Source organism: Artibeus jamaicensis, unplaced genomic scaffold, assembly GCF_021234435.1.
Source record: "Artibeus jamaicensis isolate MK-2021 breed Jamaican fruit bat unplaced genomic scaffold, CSHL_Jam_final contig_391, whole genome shotgun sequence".
In the NCBI taxonomy this organism is placed as follows: Eukaryota; Metazoa; Chordata; class Mammalia; order Chiroptera; family Phyllostomidae; genus Artibeus; species Artibeus jamaicensis.
Genome location: NW_026521814.1, coordinates 29,876,076 through 29,899,818, shown reverse-complemented (window position 1 = coordinate 29,899,818; position 23,743 = coordinate 29,876,076). Strand labels below are relative to the sequence as shown.

The window sequence follows — 23,743 nt, the reverse complement described above, 5'->3', positions numbered from 1 at the left end:
TGTCACTTGAAGGTAACAACATTTTGCAGGATGTGATTAAAATTATCAACCACATTAAAGTACATGCCCTTAACTCACATCTGTTTGCACAGCTCAGTGGGGAGATGGATGCACAGCACATATGCCTTCTCTTTCGCACAGAAGTGAGAGGCTTTCTAAAGGTGGATCACTGGCCAGAGTTTTTGAGTTGCAAGAGCTACTCCAAGGATTTCTTTTAGAAAAACAGTCACCATTGGCAGCACATTTAAGGACACAGAATGGATCACAAAACTTGCTTACTTGTGTGATATATTCAACTTGCTCAATGAACTCAATCTGTCACTTCAGGGGAGAATGACAACTCTGTTCAAGTTGGCAGGTAAAGTGGCTGCATTCAAAGTCAAACTGGAATTACAGGGGTGACAAGTGAACATTGGGATTTTTGACATGTTTCAAACACCAGCAGAGATTTTGAAATAGAGCCAGGGCCTGCCTTCTCCCAGCTGGTGCGTGATCACCTGTCTCAGCTTTCAAAAGAATAATGCTTTCAAAAGAACATTACTTCCCAACCACAGAAGATCCCAGAACTGGGAAGGAATGGATCCACACCAAACTTGGAAATAAGCCAGGTGATTCAGCTTTGTCCATGCTAGAAGAGGATCAACTGTTTGAGATCGCAAATGATGGTGGCCTTAAAACTATATTTGAAACAACAAAAAAATGAAAAGAAAACCTAGAGAAAAATTTTTTAAAGTGTGTTTGAGACAACTTCAAATCTCCATACTTTCTGAATCAAAGTTAAGACAGAATATCCTGAGGTGGCCACAAAAGCACTGAAAAGCCCGCTTCCATTGCCAACATCCTATCTTTGTAAAGCAGGGTTTTCTGCAGCAATAGCAACCAAAACAAGATTACGGAGTACACTGGACATAAGCAACATACTTTGGGTGTCACTTCTCCCATCACCCCCAAGTGGTACCGTCTAGTTGCAGGAAAACAAGCTCAGGGCTCCCACTGATTCTGCGTTATGGTGAGTTATATAATTATTTCATTATATATTACAATGTAATAATAGAAATAAAGTGCACAATCAATATAATGCACTTGAATCATCCAGAAACCATCCCCCAATCCCAGTCCATGGAAAAATTGTCTTCCATGAAACTGGTCCCTGGTGCCAAAAAGGTTAGGGACCACTGATGTAGAAGGTAACTGAAGTGTCCTCTTTAGGTTGATAATTCAAAATGGAAAACACTAAATATGGAACAGTGCTAAATATTTTCAGAGTACCATTGTTAGTTGCAAGAGTTAAGCTGTACCATGTAGTAATGGTTCTTTAGAAACCTATCCCCAGCAATAGGTACAAGTTCATATTGTGTTCATATTATGGCCCATGAGATACTAGAAATAGAACATCAGTCAGAACTATGGCAAATGCTTTCAGAGATAAATAGTTATTTAAGAATTATTCAGTGCAAGGGTCAGTGTTCCAGGTTTTCATTTATTTCATTTAATCTTTACAGCAACCCATGAGATATTATTCACTCTATTTTATAAATAGAAAATTCAGTCTTAGAAAGGTAAAGTCATTGTTTTAGAAACATTTCTGCTGAAATACTCTTAAATGTAGAGGAGAGTTGATCTTGGCATGTTGTGGGTCTTAACCCAATGTAGCATACCAGAATTCCAAATTTTCTTTAAAGTCTAATGTTCTATGTAAAAGTGTCATTCACAATTTGCATTCTGTTTCATAATATTGTATTCTTTATTTTAATATTAAAATGTGTCCTAAAAATAATTATTTGAATAAAACTGATTTTGTAGGAAGATCATCTTGTTCACCCTATGCTTTTTTATATTTCCTGGTATAGCATCCCATGCCCAAGTTTGAAAAGAGTAGGGTTAACCAAATGGTATGCTTTAGCCTTCAAATCCAGTACTGTTTGATTCCAAAGCTCTTTTTACTTTTCTACATAGAAATAGTAAATATTAAAAGTACATTTATAAAATAAAAGAAATTCTTATCTCAATTATTTCAAATCTGTCATTTTTTTCCCATCCCCATTACTGACTTTTCTAGTCCCAGCTACCCACTTGGCTTATCTTAATTACTGGAAAAGCCTTCCAATTGTTACCTCTAAACCTAATTTTGCTACCTTTCAACCCATCATACACAAGACAGGCAAGAGTGATCTTCAAAAGTGTGTATTTTTTCATGTTATTCTCTGCTTATTTTGAGCTATTCTTTTCCTTTTCATACTTTAGCCATCTATCCTTCTCTCAGTTTCAGAACATAGCATACTCTTGAAATACTATTTCCTTTACCTAAAATACTCTGCCATCTCATTCCCATCCCATTTATTTTTTAAATCTCAGTCCAAGCATGATTTTCTCACAAGTGCTCCATATACACATATATGTATTAAATGTTCACCCTAATACCCTATATTTTATCCAGTATAATACCCTGTACTTCCTCTTCATGTATTTATCAAAATTATATTTAATTAATCAATTGTGTAACTAGCTAATGACTGTCTTCCCCACCAGAACCTCTATGAATACAGACCATGGCATGGCATTTCACATCACATTTTTTTCTTTTTTTCTTTTGACTCTTTCACCAGGGACTATTTCAAAGCCTTGTAATAAAACTCAAAGTGAGATAAAAGGGAAGGAAATTCATGAACTTCCTGAATTGTGTGCAAAGTTTTGCTTGAATATATGTGGCTTTCTTTCATCAGAATCTCAAAAGGGATCAAATTGAGAATCATGAAAGCAATACTAGATGAAACGCAGTGAAAATATAAAAACCAAGAAGTAGTAGTGTTACTTAAAGTGGTAGGCCAGTACTGCTTACAGTGTGGTATACAGCCAGCAGCTGTGCACTTGGGATCTGTCAAATGCAATTCCTAAGGCCCTGTCTCAGACTTAATGAATCAAAATATTTGGAGATGGGCCCTGGAATTTGTGTTCTAGTAAGCTGCAAAGGTAGCTCTTAACATGTGTCATATCTTGAGAAGCACTGGTATAGTGAAAGGAGGATTGCCAGTTCAAGTACTTAATCTAACTTGGCTAATCTAAATGTTTTAAGTATCCTCCTGGACTAAAAAATGCATATATATTTTTTTAATTTTGTGGGGAGGAATATATCTAACTTGGCCTGAGAAAAGTGATGGGGACTCAAAACTAGCCACATGAAGATTTGTGGTCATGTTTGCAACAGCAGTAGTTGTAGCATAGGAAAATTAAGAGTACAAAAGAAAGTCATAACATGAATGAATGCTTATTTGCAATGGATCCAGAAATTTGTAGGGTAGAACCAAAATGTCTTTAAGAAAGTAGAATCTTCTCCAACTTCACTGCTTCCCTCATCTTTGGCCTTTTACAAATGAAAGGTCTCTCTAAAGTCTTAGGAACTTCACTACAGTGCTATATAGTAAATAAATTGTATATCATTTATATTTGTAAAAATAATGACTTTGCTGATAATCTAAATAGTTAAGCTTTGTGTTTTATTTTACTTATATTAAAATTTTCATTGGTGAAATTTTAGCATTCCTTATTAAACTTGTTCTTCTTTATTCATCTTAAGCTAACAAAAGCTCTAAAGTAGTAAGTTTGAAAATATATACTTCAAAGATGAAAACATATGGAACTAAAAAATAACATAACATTCAGTTTTTACTGTAGCTATATAAGTGTGTTAAGATAAATATTTTCCAGTGTTCAGAAATTACATTATCAAAGTTAAATTTAACATTTCAGTTACTATTATTTAATCTTTAGGTTCAAGTATAATGCCAGCAGCTGGAACAATGTATCTAACAACTTCAACTGGATATCCTTACACTTATCATAATGGTGTTGCTTATTTTCATAGTCCAGAGGTAACTTCTGTCCCACCACCTTGGCCTGTAAGTAATTTTATTTTAGAAGGGTTTTTATCTGTTACTATCAAATTTTTAAATATTTATTTTATTCCTGAAATATGTCAACTACAAACAAGTACAAATAGTAATATAATAGCTATGTATCTACCCTTCAAGTTTAGTATTGTTAACAATTTGTTGTATTTAATTTAAGTTTTTTAATTGGAAGAATAAAATATAGCAAATTCAGATAAATTCTCCTTGTCCCCATTGTCTTACCTTCTTTACCTCCTCAGAGGTAACCAGAATATCTTTCCTGTTTATTTTATGTTTTCACTACAAATACATGTATGCTTAATATATAGTACTGTTTTGGGTGATTTTTAAACACTATATAAATAAGTTTTTTAGATTAAACAATATTGATTCTAGTCTATCTAGTTCACTTATTTTAAAATTTTATAATTCTATTGTATGAGTATATATTCTCTAATTGGGGGCATTTTAAGTTTCTTCTACAATCAAGACTAAAATGAACATCCGAATCTTGTATTTATCACAAGAGTTTAAGATGGTAGCCTTAGAAGTTTTTTGCTTATATATCCTCTAAAGTTTTTGAAAATTATGAATACTCACTTTTAAGTTAATACCTGAAATTTATCATAATTTAAATGGTTTAGGTATATAGTATAGATTTGCTTTAGATATAGTTTTAGAAAACTTTGTAACTGTAGATTTTGTTTAAGAATAGAAAATATCCTATGTGTGGTGATGGATGTTAACTAGACTTATTGTGGTGATCCTTTCGAATATATATATATATCTCTCAAATCATTATGTTTTACACCTGAAACTAATGTAATGTTATATATCAATTATACCTCAGTTTTTAAAAAGGGAAAAAGGAAGTATGTAAAATGTCTTTCATATAACCCAGTTAACAAAACTAGTCAACCAAATATTACTAGCTAGTCAAATAAAACATTTTCTGTGTTAAAATCCTGATTTTAGTTTTAAGTTCAAATAAATGAATTAAATATGTATTCCTTTGACCATCATGAAATTTATTTTTTTCACAGGATAAAATAATGTATCTCTCCTTTAATATTTCCTATCCAAGATCTTTCTGCTTTGTTCTCTACTATTTCTCAAGAGCATTACCTTCTTGAATTGTCTGTTTGTTTGATGTTCTGTTGGTGTTTACATTTTAGAACAAAGCACTATAGCATGATCCAGAAAAAGGGAGAAAGGGTGCCTTTAATAATGAAGCAAAGGGGTAATTGTGAAAGGGGAGTTTGAAAATAAGAATTAATTGTACACCAACACATTAACAAATCAAATCAAGAAATACATAGGAAATTTACATTTGAAAACTTAACACTTTTAAACCAATTCGTACCACTGGAAATTTTTTATGTTCCATTACCTAGATGTATGCTAGCGTGTACACATAAAAGTAGAATTTTAAATTCATAGAGTATTCACATCTTTGAGTAGATGTTGCCAAATAGTTATACTTTAGCTAACAATTTATAAGAGCTTCAATCTCTCCATAATCTGCCAATCCTTTAGTTCACTAGATTTTTATATATTTGCCAATATTGTTATGAAATGGTATCTTGTTTTAGTTTTCATTTGCCTAGTCACTGGTAGGATTGAACATATTTTCATATATTTATTGACTATTCCAGTTTCTTCTATGAGCTGCCTCTGCATATTCTTTGCCTGTTTTTCTACTGTGATTGTCTTTTTCTTGAGTTTATTATATGAATTTTGTAAATATCTTCTAGTTTGTGGCTTGTCTATTAACTTTATGACTGTTTTGTCATACATAAGTTTTTTGTATTAATATTGACAGATGTATTCATGTTTTTCTTTATGGTTTTAGCATTTCATGTCTTTTATCTTTATTTCAAGAATATAGGTATTTTATATTTTATTTTTAAAATACTGTTTTTCACATCTGGGTCTTAAATCTGGACTTTATGTATTGACTAATATATTATTCTCTGCTATTTTGAAATGAATCCACTATCAAATGCCAGGTTTTCATGTGTGGGTCTCTTTCTGAGCTCTCTGCTCTGTTCTGTTGGTGTATTTGTCTGCCCTGCCAAATTCTGTCTTAATTCCTATCGCTTTATTATGAAATGATAGAGCAGTTACCTCCTTTGCTCTTCAGGAGTCTTTCATCTATCTCTAAGTCTTTGTTTTTAAAAATATAAATTTTATGATTCAGCTTGTTCAGTTCTGTGACAAACCTTTGTTGGGTTTTTGTTAGAATTAGATTAAATATATAGATTAATTTGGGACATTTTGGAATATTAAATTTTCTCATCAGTGAACATTTATTTAGGTATTCTTTTATTTCCACCCATCAATCAAATTTTATTTTTCCATAAAAAAAATTTTGACGCATTTTTTATTGGATTTATTCTGAGGTACTCTGTGGTTTTTGTTGCTTTTTATGAGTGGTGTATAATTTTTTTAATGTTTTATTTATTTATTTATTTATTTATTGAGAGAGGGGGAGGGAGGGAGAAAGAGAGAACTATCAATATGTGGTTGACTCTCACATGGCCCCCAATGGGGACGTGGCCCACAACCCAGGCATGTGCCCTGACTGGGAATTGAAGCGCCAACCCATTGGTTCAGAGCCTGGGCTCAATCCACTGAGCTACACCAGCCAGGGTGAGTAGTGTATAATTTTTAGTCACATTTTCTAATACATTGTGACTGGTGTGTAGTAATGCTTTTTAATTTTTAAAATGTTGATATTTAAACTGCCAAACTCTCATAGAGGCAATCATTTAGGGTGCAGCATACCTCTTTTTTTTCCTCTTATTGTTTCTCATTTTTTCCCGTTGTGTTATTTATGCAATAACACAGTGACCTTGTTCGTGAAAGAGAAACAAGTTCAGTGATGCACCATTAATGTTATACATATTATAGGTTCTGAAAGATACTCTTTTTTAATATATTTTATTAATTATGCCATTACAGTTGTTCTATTCCCCCCTTCATTCCCCTCCACCCTGCACACCCCCTCCCCCACCATCCCCCCCTTTAGTTTATGACCACATGTCTCAAGTTCTTTAGATTCTATATTTCCCATACTATTCTTGCCCTCTCCCCTATCTATTTTCTACCTACCATCTATGCTACTTATTTTCTGTACCTTCTCCCCCCTTCTTCTCCCACTCCCCTGTTGCTAACCCTCCATGTGATCTTCATTTCTATGGTTCTGCTCCTGATTTAGCTGTCCTCTTAGTTTGCTTTTGTTTTAGGTGTGGTTGTTAATAACTGTGAGTTTGCTGTCCTTTCAGTGTTCATCTTTTTTATCTTATTTTTCTTAGATAAGTCCCTTTTACATTTCATATAATAAGGGCTTGGTGAGGATGAACTCCTTGAATTTGATCTTATCTGAGAAGCACTTTATCTGTCCTTCCATTCTAAATGAAAGCTTTGCTGGATAGAGCAATCTTGGATGTAGGTATTTGGATTTCATGACTTGGAATACCTCTTTCCACCCCTTCTTGCCTGTAAGGTCTCTTTTGAGAAATCCTCTAACAGTCTGATGGGAACTCCTTTGTAGGTGACAGTCCCCTTATCTCTTGCTGCTTCTAGAATTCTCTCCTTCATTTTCATTTTGGCTAATGTAATGATGATGTGCCTTGGTGTGTTCCTTCTTGGGTCCAAGTTCTTTGGGACTCTCTGAGCTTCCTGGATTTCCTGGAAATCTATTTCCTTTGCCAGATTGTGGAAGTTCTCCTTTATTATTTGCTCAAATAAGTTTTCCACTCGAGGCTGTTCCTCTTCCCCTTCTGGTACCCCTATAATTCGAATGTTGGAATGTTTAAAGATGTCCTGAAGGTTCCTAAGCCTTTCCTCATTTTACTGAATTCTTATTTCTTTATTCTTTTCTGTTTGGTCATTTTTTTTCTCCTTCTGGCCCACTCCTTTGATTTGAGTCTCAGTTTCTTTTCCATTACTATTGGTTTCCTGTGTATTTCCCTTCATTTCAATTAGTTTAGCTTCCATATGTTCCTCTAATTTGTGACTAAAATCAACCAGTTCTGTGAGCATCCTGATCACCAGTGTTTTGAACTGTGCATCTGAAAGTTTAACTATTTCTTCCTCACTTAGATTTATCGGCTCTGGGGCTCTGAGTTGCTCTTGAGCCAGGTTTTGATCTGTTTGTGCCTGTTACGTATGAGGAGCAGAGCCTTAGTTGTTCACCAGGGCAGGGCCACCCAGGTGGCTGGTTCGTGATGCTGTATGTGGGGGCGTGGTCAGAGAGGGGCCACCCAGGTCCCTGGTTTGTGACGCTGTATGTGGGAGTGGGGTCAGAGAGGGACAGTGGCAGTTCTCTCTGCCGCTGGGGCCTGCGCAGTCTGTCTCACCACTGCTAGCTCCTTCACTGGTTTATCTGCACGCGAATGTGTGGCCACGGTCTGCCCTCAGTGGGTCCAACACCTTGCACCCATCTCACTGGGTCCACCCACTTCTGCACACCTGGGATCCACCCACAGCTACTGGCGTACCTGGGTCACGCGCTCAGGTCGGTCCAGTGGATCTTTCCTGCCCGACTCCACTCTGCTGCTGGCTCTGCCTCTCTTACCGATTTGGCTGAAGGGTTCATTGTTGTCAGACTTCCATGTAGTTCAATTTTCTGTGGTTTGGCTACATTTTTTGTTGCTAAAACTTTGTTGTTTTTAAACTTTGTTGTGTGAGAAGGCGAAGTGCTTCCACCTACGCCTCCATCTTGGTGGAAGTCCCTGAAAGATACTCTTGATTTTTAAACAGGGTTCTTCAACCTCAGAACTATTGACATTTTAGGCCAGATGATTCTTTGTTGTAGGAGGCTGTCCTATATATTGTAGGATGTTTAGCCATATCCTAGCCTCCCTACATATATGAAAACCAAAAATATTGCCAAATGTTCCCTACAGGGAAAATGTCACACCTGGTTAAGAATCAGTGTCCTGCCCTGACCAAGGTGACTCAGTGGGTTGGGCATCATAATGCAAACTGAAGAGTCACCAGTTTGATTTCTAGTCAGAGTACGTGCCTGGGTTGCAGGTCAGGTCCCCATTAGGGTCATGCATGCAAGAGGCAACCAATGATTGTATCTCTCACACATGGATGTTTCTCTCCCTCCCTTACCCTCTCTCTAAAAATAAATAAAATCTTTAAAAAAAAGAATTAATGCCCTAAATCAATTAAGGAAGTTACTTTTTATTCTGTTTGCTAAGGATTTTTATCATGAAAGGCTATTGAATTTAACAAATGCTTTTTATATCTGCTGAGATTATCATGTTTTTCTACTCCTTTAATCTGGTAAATTATATTATTATTTTCTAATGTTAATCTGTGGTGCAATTTTAGTAGCACATATAGTTTTCAAATTGTGCAAAACTAAGGTACTGTTCTTGAGTTTCAGGGGTAAACATTAAAACAGTATAAATTAGATTGTTAGAAAATGAATATGAATTGTTATCATTAAAGCCTATTTTATCTATCTTATACTACAACTTGCCTGTTTTATTAATGATATGGTTTTAAATTTGGAGGTTTACTCTATTGCTTTGAATAGCTGAGTATCAGACAAATATACTTTCTTCAGATAAATCACTTGTAAGTTTTATTAGGTGATTAATTTATTTAAATGTCAAATTAATAAAGTAGAATTTGACAAATACTTTAATAAATGATATATATGCTTTAATTAAATGTATAATAAGGAAATAGGATATCGATTATTTTAAAATAGTAGGAAATCAGTGGCAAATTCAACTGTGATTATCCATTTAGTCCTAAATGCTTTGTAAACACTGCCTACTGCTGGTCTCTACAGTGGAAAGAGGCAGTGTCACCTTAAGTCCACCTGCCATTTTCTCTGAATATTCTCCCTAGATCTATATTTTTATAATATTTGGACTAAAAGCAACTTTTCTGGTGGTTTTTTTAGCATTATTATGGATATGAAACAACATGGAAGCAGGAATACTGTGATGATTTTAAATAGATTAAGTGGAGTTGGTAGTAAAAATAAAAGATGGAAAAATGATTCGTTCCTCGTACAGGCCAGCAAAAAAAAAAGAAAGAAAGAAAGAAAAATTATATTTCCAGTCATAAACTATAGACTGACTGGGTTTAGGTAACAATTTGAGATAAATTTTACCTAAACTATTTTAAATAATTTTGCCTAAAACTATTTTTTTATTTTTTTCTCTTATAGTCACGTTCTATATCTAGTTCCCCTGTGATGGTAGCTCAGCCTGTTTATCAACAATCTGCATATCACTACCAGGTAAACATTAAATTAGAGTGAAAATCCTTCTTGATAATTTCAGTCCTTTGGGGGCAACTGTCAATCTTATTCTTTCTCATGCAAATTAGTCTAGAAATTAAAATAAGATAGTTAAGCCTTGATAGCAGTGGCAAAATAAAGACTAAAACATTTATTATTAAAAAATAGTACAACTAATTTTTAAAAAATCTATCTTCTATATTGTCATCTTGCAATAAGTTCTTTAAATAAGGTGACCCTCTTTTTTTAAATAACAGCTTTATTTAGATATAATTCACATACTATATAATTCACTTATTTATACGAGTGGTTTCTTACTAAATTCAGTTGTGCAGCCATACTGCAATTTTAGAACATTTTAATCACCCCACACACAAACACAGAAACATTACCCATTAGCAAGTCACTCCTCTTTCCCTCTACCCCACAGCTCGAGTCCACCAGTAATCTACTTTCTGTCTTTATATATTTGCTTATCCTGGACATTTTACATGAGTAAAATCTAAAATATGTGGTGTTAAAGTAGGGTAGGGTCAAGGGCAGGGAGTGCGGATGGCTGGGGTGGGGGGAGTGGTGGGAGGAAAATGGAGACAACTGTACTTGTACAATCAATAAAAAAAGTTAAAAAATAAAAAATGTGGTCTTTTCATCTCAGGTAAGTATCATTAATAATGTCTAATTATTCTGTTGAGTACCTGTTATTTATTATTTTTCCTTTATTTGTATGTTTTCCTTAATTAGTGGCCAGAGAAAATTAATATTTTATGTCCTTAAAATTGTCAGTCTGGAAAAGTCATTCTTTATTAACATTATAGTCTTCAAGTGAGTAAATATAGGAAAATGCCCCTCCCAAAATTTATATCTACCTTTTCTTACTCCTTTGAATAAAACAGTTTTCTTCATACATCAACATTCAAAATAAAAATATCATTTGATACCCCCCAAATAAATAAAACAAAATGTGTTTTTTTGTGACTATTCTTTTGCCTCGCATAATGTTTTCATGATTGTCCATCTGGTGGTATGTATCAGTATTTCATTCCTTTTCATGGCTGAATAATATTCCACTGTGTAGATATATTAAATGTTTTAAAATATTTCATTTATTTATTTATTTACTTACTTACTTATTTATTTGGAGAGAGATTTATTTATTTATTTAGATTTATTTAAAGGTGAGAAAAAGAAAGGAAGAGAAACAACAATGTGTGACAGATACATTGATCAGCTGTCTCTTGTATGCCCCAAATTGGGGGCCTGGCTCATAGTCCAGGCATGTGCTCTCACTGGGAATTGAACCAGCAATGCTTTGAGTGCCAAAGACTGGCACTCAATCTCCTGAGCCACACCAGCCAGAGACAAGTTTTTTTATTGACCAGATGAGGGACATTTGGATTGTTTTTACTTTTTGGCTCATATAAATAATGTCGCTATGAACATTTGTGTACAAATTGTTGTGCAGACATATTTTTATTTCTCTTAGGTCTTACACCTCAGAGCGCAATTGCTGAGTCATATGGTATCTTTGTGTTTAACCTTTTGATGTCATACTGTTTACCAAAAGTGCTGCATTGTTTTACACACCTACCAGCAATTTATGAGAATTCTACTATCTCTACTATCCTTGCTAACAACACATCATTGATTTTAATTTTGATGAAGTTCAATTTATCTTTTTTCTTTTGTCACTGTATTGCATGTGCTTTTGATGTCATAATTTTTCAAATTTGCCTGATTCAGAGTCACAAAGATTTATACTTGTTTTCTTCTAATAGTTTTCTAGTACTAGCTCTTAATTTTGATCTCAGATCCATTTTAAGTTAATTTTTATATGGTTTGAGGTATAGGGGTTCAGTTCCATTCTTTGGCATACAGATATCCAGTTTTAACCCTTGTTTATAATCTGCAGGGTCTTTTTTTTTTTCCATTTTAGGCCCCTGCACAGTGTCTACCAGGTCAGTGGCAGTGGGGTGTTCCCCAGGTAAATATTAATTTTTTTCACTGTGCTTTTGTGAAGACTGCATGAATATTAAATTCAGGAGAAATAGATTAGAGACCTTTCTCTTTTATTATTAACTGTGATACCTCTGGCAGTTTATTACTGTATTTCTCAGCTTCCTCATTTGTGAAAAGAAAGTAATGACACTACTATATACACTACTGTATACCTTTGTAAGTTTCCTCGTGATTTTTGTGAAGATCATGAGGCCATGTAAGTGAAAGCATTTTATAAATGAATGAGCATCACATAAACATGAAAAAATTCATCTTTTTCTATCAGTATTATTAGAAATTTTAACATTTTTCTATCCTCACTTCAGATTTTGCTTGACTTATGCTCCCAAATAAGTATTTTATTTCCCAAGTTTGATAACAAATAATATACCACCAAAAGATTGTTCACTCTTTTTTGATATTTCCCACTTACATGGGAAGTTACAAAGGTGAGAACAGACATTTATGTCAATTTATATACCATAAATTGTATTAGTAAAACCTTCAATAATCTTAATATAATTATTCAAAGTATATATGAGGTTCTGAAGCCCTGGGAACTTTTAGTGCTTAACTAGTGATACATTCTTTAATGTACATCTACACAACTAGAATTTATAACACCCAGAGTCTCTAATTTGTTGCTGAGATACTTCTATCCCTGAAAAAGAACTTAAGGGAAATATGAAGCAAATAATTCTTTCATCTATTGGGTGAGTCACTTGGTTTAATTGAAATAACTAACTGTATTTGAATTAGAACTGTGGCTGTGTGTTTCAGTCTACGGCCTCTTCTGCTCCATTCCTATACCTGCAACCGTCTGAGGTTTTTTATCAACCAGTGGAAATTGCACAAGATGGAGGTTGTGTTCCTCCTTCACTGTCTCTGATGGAAGCTTCCATTCCAGAGGTATGTATTAATCTCAAAGTAATTCATCTTTACTATCTCATCTTATGTTTATTTCTTTTTCTTTTCTAAAAATATTTGTTCAGGACCCTCATTGAAGCTGCATATTTTATGTCCTGTTTGATTTATTCACCTCTCTTTCCCTTTTTATATCTAAGAATGTTTTATATTAAGAAAGAATAAGATACCAGCTACTTTTTCTTCTGATTTGTCTGTCAGTCTGTATTGTTGCTAACATTCTGTCAATTAAAAGTATATAAAAATTGTCAAGAAAAAGCATTTTTAAAATTCTTCCTTCAAAAAAATAAATCACATTTATTTTATAACTACAAATGCTAAATATCATCTTTTGTGTCTTTAAATTATATTCCTTAACATTACTAATAACCTTCCTATCTATGTGCCATGAACTATACATGGTATGTTTTAAATCATTGTTTTGAAAGATTAGGAAATGAGCAAGCACCTCCTATTTTGAATGTTTTGTATTATCTTTATATTGATAGTGCTTATAACATTATAATTTTGTTGTGGAACAATAAATTTCATAGTTGGATCTTACTACTTACAAAAAATGCCTTTACTAGGATTTCAAAGTACCACAAACTGGGTGGTTTAAATAACAGAAATTTATTGTCTTCCAGTTCTGGAGGCTAGAAGGCCAGGATCAAGGCATTGGTAGGATTGGTTCTATTTAAGGGCTGTGGGGGGAATGATTTGTTCCAGCCCTTTCTTCTTGGCTTATAGATGGCCGTCTTCTCCCCATGTCCTTACATTATCTTTCCTGTCTCTGTGTCCAAATTTTCCATTTTTATAAGAATACCAATCATACTGGTTAGGTTCCATCCTAGAGACTGTACTTGGTTACCTCTGTAAATACCCTATCTCCAAATAAGGTCACACTGATATACTGGGGGTTTGCACTTAATACTTGTAAGTTTTGAGTCAACACAGTTCAACCCACAACAATACTTTTTTCTCTCAGAACTTCCTAGTATTGTCTTTTATGATGTTAAATGTAGTCATAACAAAGTTTAAAGCCCACGTGATGTTTCCCTCTTGTGAATAGTTTGCTTTTTTTCCCTTGTGCCTGAAAAGTCCGTCTTAACTTGAAATCATTTCACAAGAATATGTCTTTGAATGTATCAGCTTTTATAATATTTTTCCTGGGAAACCATTTGCCCTTTTGATTCTCTGACTAGTTTTTAAATAAGGGCTTTGTTTCTTTTTTTTCTGTTAGAGCTTTAGAAAAATATTTATTCTGGTTCTGTTTTTTTCTATAAATCTCAAAGAAAAAAGACTAGCTGTAAAACAGCTACGCAATACTTGTATTAGTTTGAGAAGGCTGATGGAACACAGTACCACAAACTGGGTACTTAAACAATAGAATGCCAGTTATGCATATATTAGATCTCTTTTTTGTCTTTTATATCTATCATCTCTAAGGTAATTTTCCATCGTGGTACTTTTTATGTTGTTTTAATGCTTTCTTAAGATAACTATGACTATATTTCTCATGTTAATTCTATTTTTATTATGACTCATAAGACTTTCATCTCTTTTATTTTTTATCTTTTTTCTCAATCTGTCAACTTTGCTTACATCACTGTAAATGTCTGTTGGCTTAAAATCTCTTTTTTTGGGCTCCTTTTTAGAGGTCATTTTACTATATTTAAGATCCAAAAGAATTCTATTTATCTTAATTTTTCCATGTTTTTAGGATAATTTCTCATCTTCTTTAACTTTTTCTTTGATGGAGTTGGGGAAGAGGCAGTACTCATGTTTAGTTTACTTGCTTTGCCTTTCCACCTTTATATTAATCTTTAACTGAGGCCAGCTAGTTTTCAAAATACAGGGTGGGAGGACCAAGCTGTAGTCTGAAAGCATCTTTCTACTGTGTTATTAAGTCTCTTGCTTGAAATGCTCTTCCCTTGGTCTCTAGCATTCTGGGGATTCATTTTATGTATTGGGTTGTAGTAATTGCTACTCCCTTTGTACCTTTACTCTGTTTCACCTCCAGCAGTGTTCCTCAGCTATAGGCAAGGTAGTAGATAATACAAACGAGGAAAATATGATTTATCCTTCAGTTTCACATTCCTTGCTATTAAATAATATAAATTTGGATCTCTGTGGAGATATTCCCTGCTTCTGCATTGGCCCAACACATGCCCCCTACACTTGAGACTCTTTGAAATGGGCTTTCAGAACATTGATCTTTAGGCAAAACTCATCCTTCCTGAAGTCTAAGGAGACTTCAGAGTCCTCCCTTGTATGGGTCCAAATTGCATACCATTTGTCAGACATACTAAGTAGTTTTGTGGTTTGGAGATCATGGGTATTTCCTTGTTTAATTGGTGATGGCATTTTTAAAAAATTTATCTTTGGCGGGGGGTGTTGTTGTTCCCTGGTTTTAAGGAGGGAGCAGTGAGATAATTCTTTTACTCTAGATTTTTCACCACAATCTAATATTGTCATCAAACCAGTATAGTCTAATAAGATTGTTCTGGAATTATTATTTATATTAGCTTGTTTCTTGTACAATGATATATGCATGCTTTTATTAATATTGTTTCTGGTAGAAAGTATAGGTTAAAAGTAAGTTACTAGAGTGAGTTGCTAATAGAAACCACTTTAGATAAAGCCATTAGCTTTCTATCAACAGTATAACTCTACTAGAAGCCCTTCAAATACCTCAAATTTTATATATTACAACCCCCTTACACACACTTACATAAACATCAAGCTTGCTTTTTTTGTATTCCATGTCTCAGTAAATACTTCTACTATCTATTGGACAGGGCAAAAATCTGCTTTGATGTGATCTGTTCCCCACCTTTTGCTCTAATATCTCATCTTTCAGCTATCTTTTAGTGTATTTCTTCTTTCAGCCATCTCAGACAACCTGTGCAGAACTTCCAAATAAGATGTGTTTTGGGTTGCCTCTATCTATGCCTTTGTGCATATTGTTCCCATCTTCTTTCCCTGGTTCTTCACATTCAAGCTTCAACTGCACTAGAAAGCTTTCCCTGATCACCTCCACAACTTTCTTAAGCTAAATCAAGTAATTCTTTTCTCCTGTCCATCCTTATACATGTCTCATGGGACTGCTGGTAATTTTGACTACTTGTCTTTATCTGATCAGTTTATCAGTTAAAGATAGGGGGTGTGTTTTTCATCTGTGTTTCTCTATTATGTAGTAAAGTGCCTAGTATTTTGTAATGATGAATAAATATTTTGAATTAATAATTAAAAGGCAATACATTTCTTTTCTTTTTTCTTTTTTGCAATAGCCTTATTCTGATCATGGAGTTCAAGCAACATATCACCAGGTTTATGCACCAAGTGCCATTGCTATGCCTGCACCTGTGATGCAGCCTGAACCAATTAAAGTAAGAAGTTTGTTTTGACTGTATTTTCTGGGTATTTTTTTGCTCATATTTTATGTTTTCCAGATTTCTCTTCTGAAAAAAAAACAGCTTTGGATAGTTACATCACATTTGTGATCAGAAGTACAGAATCAGTGAACTCTTTCATATGAAGGAAGTAGAATCCCAAATTAACTATAATTTCTCTTGATTAGTTTTAAATAAGTAATAAACCACACATAGTCAAAAATGTTTTATTTACTACGGTAAAATACATAAAACTTAATATTTTCCATTTTTAAGGGGACAACTAGGTGGTAATGTGTATAACCACCACAGCTATGTATTTCCAAAGTTTTTCATAATCCCAAATGGAAACTCTGTACACATTAAGCAGTAACTTCCCATCTCCCCCTCCTTAGTCCCTGGTAACATCTGATCTGTTTTTTTGTTTTTTTATGAATTTGCCTAGATATTTTATATACTCAGATTTTTATTATCTATGTTAATGGCATGTAAAATTTATGGGGTAAGATCCAGAATAACAGCAGAGTAGGATGTTACACTCACCTCCTCCCAGGATCACACTGGTATTACAACTAAAATACACTACAGTCATCCTGAATGACAAACTGAAGACAAGCTGAACAGTGAAGTCTTACAATCAAGAATTTACAGAAGAAGCTACATCGAGACTGGTAGGAGGGTAGAGATGCAAAAAGGACTGACCCTGCTCCCATGGGCAGCAGCTGAGATTCAAGAGGGATATCTTAGCTGCAAAAGTTCCCCCTGAGGAGTGTGGGGTCTCAACACTGGGTTCCCCAGTTCCTAACGCACAAAATCTCAGTTGCAGCCACTCTCCCTGTGCTCTGGCAGAGGTAGAGCAGAACAGACTAGAGTCATGTGAGAAGAGACTGGGGTTTGTGGCTCTGGGGAGAGAGCTGAAGGGATAGTCACGAAGACCACTGGTGCTGAGTCTCCAACACTGCAGACACCATCTTTCTTGGGTGGAACACTCCCCTCCTTATAGCATCAGCCTGAGGGAATGCAGTAGCCCTGTCCTCTGGATTCCCTGTCACCCCATCCATGGAACTCACCTCCTGCTGAAGAGTCAGCTGTCTGGCCTAGGGTATAGAGATCTGGGCAGACTCAGGGGTGGCAGTGACTGAGTAATGTGTGTTTGGGGTGTAGCACTATTTCTCTCACTTTCCTGTGAACCTAACTGGCACCACCCCCTCACAAGAGATATGCTAGCCCCACCCTCCCAACTCTTGGTGGACCCACCCTGCTGAGGTCTAGGCAGAATCTAAGACAGACTGGGTATGTGGGCAAGAGCCACTCCTCCCACAATCGCTCACACCTGACCAGCACCTTCCCCTTACGGAAGATCTACTAGCCCCACCCTCCCAAATCCTGGAAGCCCTGCCCCACTGAGCTTGGGCTTCTGTCAGAATCTTGAACTGACTGAGTTGTGTAACTCTAGGACAGTGGGCATTTTTCCCTCTCACGCCCAACCAGTGCAAAGCTCTCCCTTCACACAGCCAGATCTTGGTCAAGTTGAACCTGATAAACTGTGTTGGCCTCACCGTGATAACTCTCTGAGACCCTGCTTTACCATAAAGCCTATGGGTACCCAGCAGGGGACAGCTAGACTTGGTATACCCTGGGACATATGCTGAGTGGCCTCAAACCCAGCACTGGCACTCTTTGAATCTTGTCTGGTGAACACCACTTGCCTCCACCTGGTGACTCACTAACAACCTACCTCATGCAACTTAAGCACTGTCAGAGTCTTTCAATGACTGAGTCTAACAGGCATGCAGAGACAGGTGGAAGTGGATCTTGGGGTGCCTTTTAGGACCTTTGCTGAACTTTTCCTGGGCCCTGTGCTAGTAAAAGCAAGCCTTGGTGTGCAGATTGGACTTCCCTGTGCACACCCAGGCCCAGCAGAGGCAACCATAAACCGTGGATTCCTTTGTAGTTCTACACAGATTACCCAGGGCCAGTCACAGGCAGTATCTGACATTGGTCTACACCAGAGTCCCTCCCAACATCAGAGCAGGGTCACTTAGCTTCAAAGGTACAATATCCAAAGGCAGATTTCTACAGGCACCAGACCTTGCTGAGGCAAATTCCATTTTGGGTGGTAAGCACCTGCACAGCAGCATGTACACTGTGATGGTCACAGTCAGCCGCCTGAGGGTTAGCCCCACACACAAATGGGCCAACAGCAATCAAGACTTAATGATAAGAGGAGGGCTTACATGATCCACACAAGGGACATTCCTGGAGAACCCAGCTCAGATGATCAAGGGGACTGTGCCACTGGGTCCCACAGGACGCTTACCGTATATATAAGCGCACTCCACCAAGACTGGGAATCATAGCAGATCTACCTAATACATAGAAACAAACACAAAAAGTCCATTTTGGGGGGAGACCCAAAAAATGCGCCAAATGAAAGTAAAGAATAAATCTCCAGAAAAAAAGCCTACCGAATTTTTTGGATTGTAAGATCCCCTGGACCATAAGGTTTTAGAGGAGGAAAATAAGAAAAAAGTTTTTGAAGCAAAAAATGTGGTAAAATACTTAATAACAGGTCACTTCCCCCACCCCAAAGTGAGCCAGATAAGCTACATTCAGACTATAAGATGCAACCTCACTTTTGTTCCACAATTGGGGGCGTGCATCTTAACAGTTCAAAAAATACAGGTAGTGACATGGAGGCAAGCAGTTTACCAGATACAGAGTTTTAAAAAATGATTATAAGGATGCTCGAGGAACCTAGTGTGAACTTCAGAAAAAGAAAGAACACATAAAAAAAGGACATAGAAACCATTAAAAATAGCCAGTCAGAAATGAATGCGATATCTGAAATGAAGATACACTAAAAGGAATAAACAGTGAGTTAGATGACAGAGTGGACTGAATCAGTGATTATATAAGATAGTGCAAAATACCCGATCAGAGCAGCAAAAAGAAAAAATAATTTTAAAAAATGAGGATAGTTTAAGGGACCTTTGGGACAACATAAAGTGTAACAACATCCACATCATAGGGTTACCAGAAGGAGAATAGAGAGAGCAAGAAATCAAAAAACGATTAGAAGAAATAATGTTTGGAAACATTTCTAACCTGGTAAAGAAGAAGATATACAAGTCCAGGAACTGTGAGAATTCTAAACAAAATTAATCCAAAGAGGCCCATACCAAGACCCCTCATAATTAAAATGGCAAAGGTTAAAGAATATTAAAAGCAGCAAGAGAAAGACAGCTACTTATAAGAGCGTTCCCATAAGACTCTCAGCTGATTTCTCAACAGAAAAATTTTAAGCCAGAAGTAATTGGCATGAAATATTACAAGTGTTGAAAAGCAAGGACCTACAACCAAGACTACTTTACCCAGCAAAGCTGTCATTTAAAAATGAAGGAGAAATATCTTCCCAGACAAGAAAAAACTAAAGGAGTTTATTACCACCAAACCTGTATTACAAGAAATGTTAAAGGGCCTGCTTGGAAGAAGAGAAGAAGAAAAACAGATGAACATAGTTAAAAGAATAAAATGGCAATAAATACATACCTATCAACAATCACTTTAAATGTAAATGGCTTAAATGCTTCAATCAAAAGACATAGGGTAGCTGAACGGATAAGAAAACAAGACCCATATATATGTTGTCTCCAAGAGATCCACCTCAGAATGAAAGGTATACACAGACTAAAAGAAAAGGGGGTGGGTCCTGGCTGGCATAGCTCGGTGGGTTGAGCACAGACTGCAAACCAAAGGATCACTGGTTCAGTTCCCAGTCAGGGCACATGCCTGGGTTTCAGGCCAGGTCCACAATGGGGAACCACAAGAGGCAACCATACACTGATGTTTCTTGCTCTCTCTTTCTCCTTCCCTTCCACATACTCAAATAAATAAATAAATAAATAAATAAATAAATAAATAAATAAAAGTAATGGGGTGGAAAAAGAACATGCAAAAGGAAATGAAAAAAATCTAGGGGTATCAGTACTTATATCTGACAAAGTAGACTTCAAAATAATGGATACAGAAAGAGACAAAGAAGGATAATACATAATAATAAAGGGAGCAATTCAACAAGAGGTTAGAACCCTTGTAAACATTTATTCATTCAACATAGGAACATCTAAATATGTGAAGCACATCTTTTTTTAATATATTTTATTGATTATGCCATTACAGTTCTTCTATTCTCCCCCTTCATTCCCCTCCACCCTGCACACCCCCTCCCCCACCATTCCCCCCTTTAGTTTATGACCACATGTCTCAAGTTCTTTAGATTCTATATTTCCCATACTATTCTTGCCCTCCCCCTGTCTATTTTCTACCTACCATCTGTGCTACTTATTTTCTGTACCTTCTTTCTCCCATTCCCCTGTTGCTAACCCTCCATGTGATCTTCATTTCTATGTTTCTGCTCCTGATCTAGCTGTTCTCTTAGTTTGCTTTTATTTTAGGTGTGGTTGTTAATAACTGTGAGTTTGCTGTCCTTTCAGTGTTCATCTTTTTTATCTTCTTTTTCTTAGATAAGTCCCTTTAACATTTCATATAATAAGGGCTTGGTGATGATGAACTCCTTGAACTTGATCCTATCTGAGAAGCACCTTATCTGTCCTTCCATTCTAAGTGAAAGTTTTGCTGGATAGAGCAATCTTGGTTGTAGGTCTTTGGTTTTCATGAGTTGGAATACTTCTTTCCAGCCCCTTCTTGCTTGTAAGGTCTCTTTTGAGAAATCAGCTGACAGTCTGATGGGAACTCCTTTGTAGGTGACTGTCCCCTTATCTCTTGCTGCTTCTAGGATTCTCTCCTTCATTTTAATTGTGGCTAATGTAATGATGATGTGCCTTGGTGTGTTCCTTCTTGGGTCCAACTTCTTTGGGACTTTCTGAGCTTCCTGGATTTCCTGGAAGTCTATTGCCTTTGCCAGATTGGGGAAGTTCTCTTTTATTATTTGTTCAAACAAGTTTTCTACTGGTGAGTGTTCCTCTTTCCCTTCTGGTACCCCTATAATTCAGATGTCGGAGCATCTATAATTTAAAGATGTCCTGGAGATTCCTAAGCCTCTCCTCATTTTTTTGAATTCTTGTTTCTTTATTCTTTTCTTTCTTCCTTCTGGTCCACTCCCTTGATTTGAGTCCCAGTTTCCTTTCCATCACTCTTGGTTTCCTGTGTATTTCCCTTCATTTCAATTAGGTTAGCCTTCATATGTTCCTCTAATTTGTGACTAAAATCAACCAGTTCTGTGAGCATCCCGATCACCAGTATTTTGAACTGTGCATCTGATAGGTTGGCAATTTCTTGGTCACTTAAGAGTTATTGGCTCTGGAGCTCTGAGTTGTTCTTGAGCCATGTTTTGGTCTCTTCGTGCCTGTTATGTATGAGGAGAGGAGCCTTAGGTGTTCACCAGGGTGGGGCCACCCAGGTCGCTGGTTTGTGACGCTGTATGTGGGGGTGGGGTCAAAGTGGGGCAATAGTGGTCCCCTCTGCTGCTTCCCGCCACTGGGGCCTGCATGGTCTGTCTCACTGCTCTCTCCTTCGAGGGTCTATCTGCCCACAAATGTGTGACCGCTGTCAGCCTGCCACCTTGTGCCCTCAGTGGGTCCGCCAGTTGCTACCCCACACCTGGGATCCGCCAACCACCTCCCATGCCTGGGTTGGGGGATCTTTCCTGCCTGAACCTGCTCTGCTGCTAGCTTGGCCCCTCTTACTGGTCTGGCTGAATGGTTCATTGTTGTTGGACTTCATATAGTTCAATTTTCTGTGGTTTGGCTGTGTTTTTTGTTGCTAAAACTTTGTTGTTTTTAAACTTGGTTGTGCGAGAAGGCACAGTGTTTCCACCTACACCTCCATCTTGGCGGCAGTCCTGAAGCACATCTTAATGGACATAAAGGGAAAGGTTGACAGTAATACACTCATAGTAGGGAATTTTAACACCTCATTGAGATCAATGGATAGATCTTCCAGAAAGAAAATCAACAAGGACACAGACCTTAAATGACACACTAGACCAGATGGATTTAATTGATATCTTCAGAGCATGTCACCCAAAGCAGCAGAATATACATTCTCTTCAAGTGCACATGGAACATTTTTTAGGATAGACTACAATTTAGGATACAGAATAAGTCTTAGTAAATTTAAGATTATAATCATATCAAACATCTCTGATGGTATAATGGTATAAAACTAGAAATCAATCACAAGGAAAAAACATGGAGGCTAAATAACATGTTGCAAAACAATAAATGGATTAGCAAAAAGATCAAGAAGCTAGAAGATACCTTAAAACAAATAAAAGTGAACAGATGACAGCCAAAAATCGATGGGACAAAGTGAATGTGGTCCTAAAAAAGAAATTCATAGAAATACAGGTCTACTTCAAGAAACAAGAAAAATCTCAAACAATCTAACTTTACACTTAAAGGAACTAGAAAAAGAACAAAGCCCAAAGTGAGTAGAAGAAAAGAAATAATAAGGATCAGAGAAGAAATAAATGAAATAAAGTAAAAAAAGTTACAAAAGATCGACGAAACTAAGAGCTGTTTTTTTTTTTTGAAAAGACAAATAAGATTGATAAACCTTGAACCACACTCATCAAGGAAAAAAAAAGCCTTGCCCAGGTGGCTAGGTTGATTAGAGTGTCATCCTGTACACCAAATGGTTGCAGGATTGATTCCCTGGTAGGACACATACCTAGGTTGCAGGTTCAAGCCCCAGTCAGGGTGTATATGGGAGGCAACTGATCAGTGTTTCCCTGTCACACTGATCTTTCTGTCTCTCTCCCCTCTCCCTCCTTATCCCTTCTAAAGTCAACAAAAATATCCTCAGTTGAAGATTAAATTATATATGTGATTATAATAAGATTATATAGTTATATATAACATATAAGTTATATAAGATTCTATAATGTATATGTAAAAGAAAAAAGAGGGAAGACCCAAATAAAATCAGAAATAAAAGAGGAGAAATACAAAGCATTATCAGAAAGTTTTGTGAAAAACTATATGCCAACAAATTGGACAACCTGGGTGAAATTCCTAGAAATATACAGTCTTCCAAAATTGAATCAGGAAGAATCAGAAAATCTGAATAAACCAGTTACAGTTAATGAAATTTAAACATTAATCCAAAAAATCCCAACAGCCCTGGCTGGTGTAGCTCAGCGAATTGAGCACAGGCTACAAACCAAAGGGTCTCCGGTTCAATTCCTAGTCAAGGCACACGCCTGGGTTGCAGGCCAGATCCCCAGTGGTGGGTATGTGAGAGGCAACCACACATTGATATTTTTC

The 23,743-nt window shown here is 36.2% G+C and overlaps 1 protein-coding gene across 1 annotated transcript in view; it reads left to right on the top strand.

The window, feature by feature from the left end:
* BOLL (boule homolog, RNA binding protein) overlaps positions 1 to 16,431 on the top strand; it is a 29,489-nt gene extending 13,058 nt beyond the window's left edge. The window contains exons 6-11 of the mRNA XM_037167580.2: positions 3,769 to 3,896; positions 10,090 to 10,161; positions 12,095 to 12,142; positions 12,937 to 13,069; positions 16,223 to 16,229; positions 16,353 to 16,431. Of these exons, the coding sequence (XP_037023475.1) occupies positions 3,769 to 3,896; positions 10,090 to 10,161; positions 12,095 to 12,142; positions 12,937 to 13,069; positions 16,223 to 16,229; positions 16,353 to 16,431 (467 nt within the window). The remainder of the gene's footprint in view (positions 1 to 3,768; positions 3,897 to 10,089; positions 10,162 to 12,094; positions 12,143 to 12,936; positions 13,070 to 16,222; positions 16,230 to 16,352) is intronic.
* The last annotated feature ends 7,312 nt before the right edge of the window (positions 16,432 to 23,743 follow it).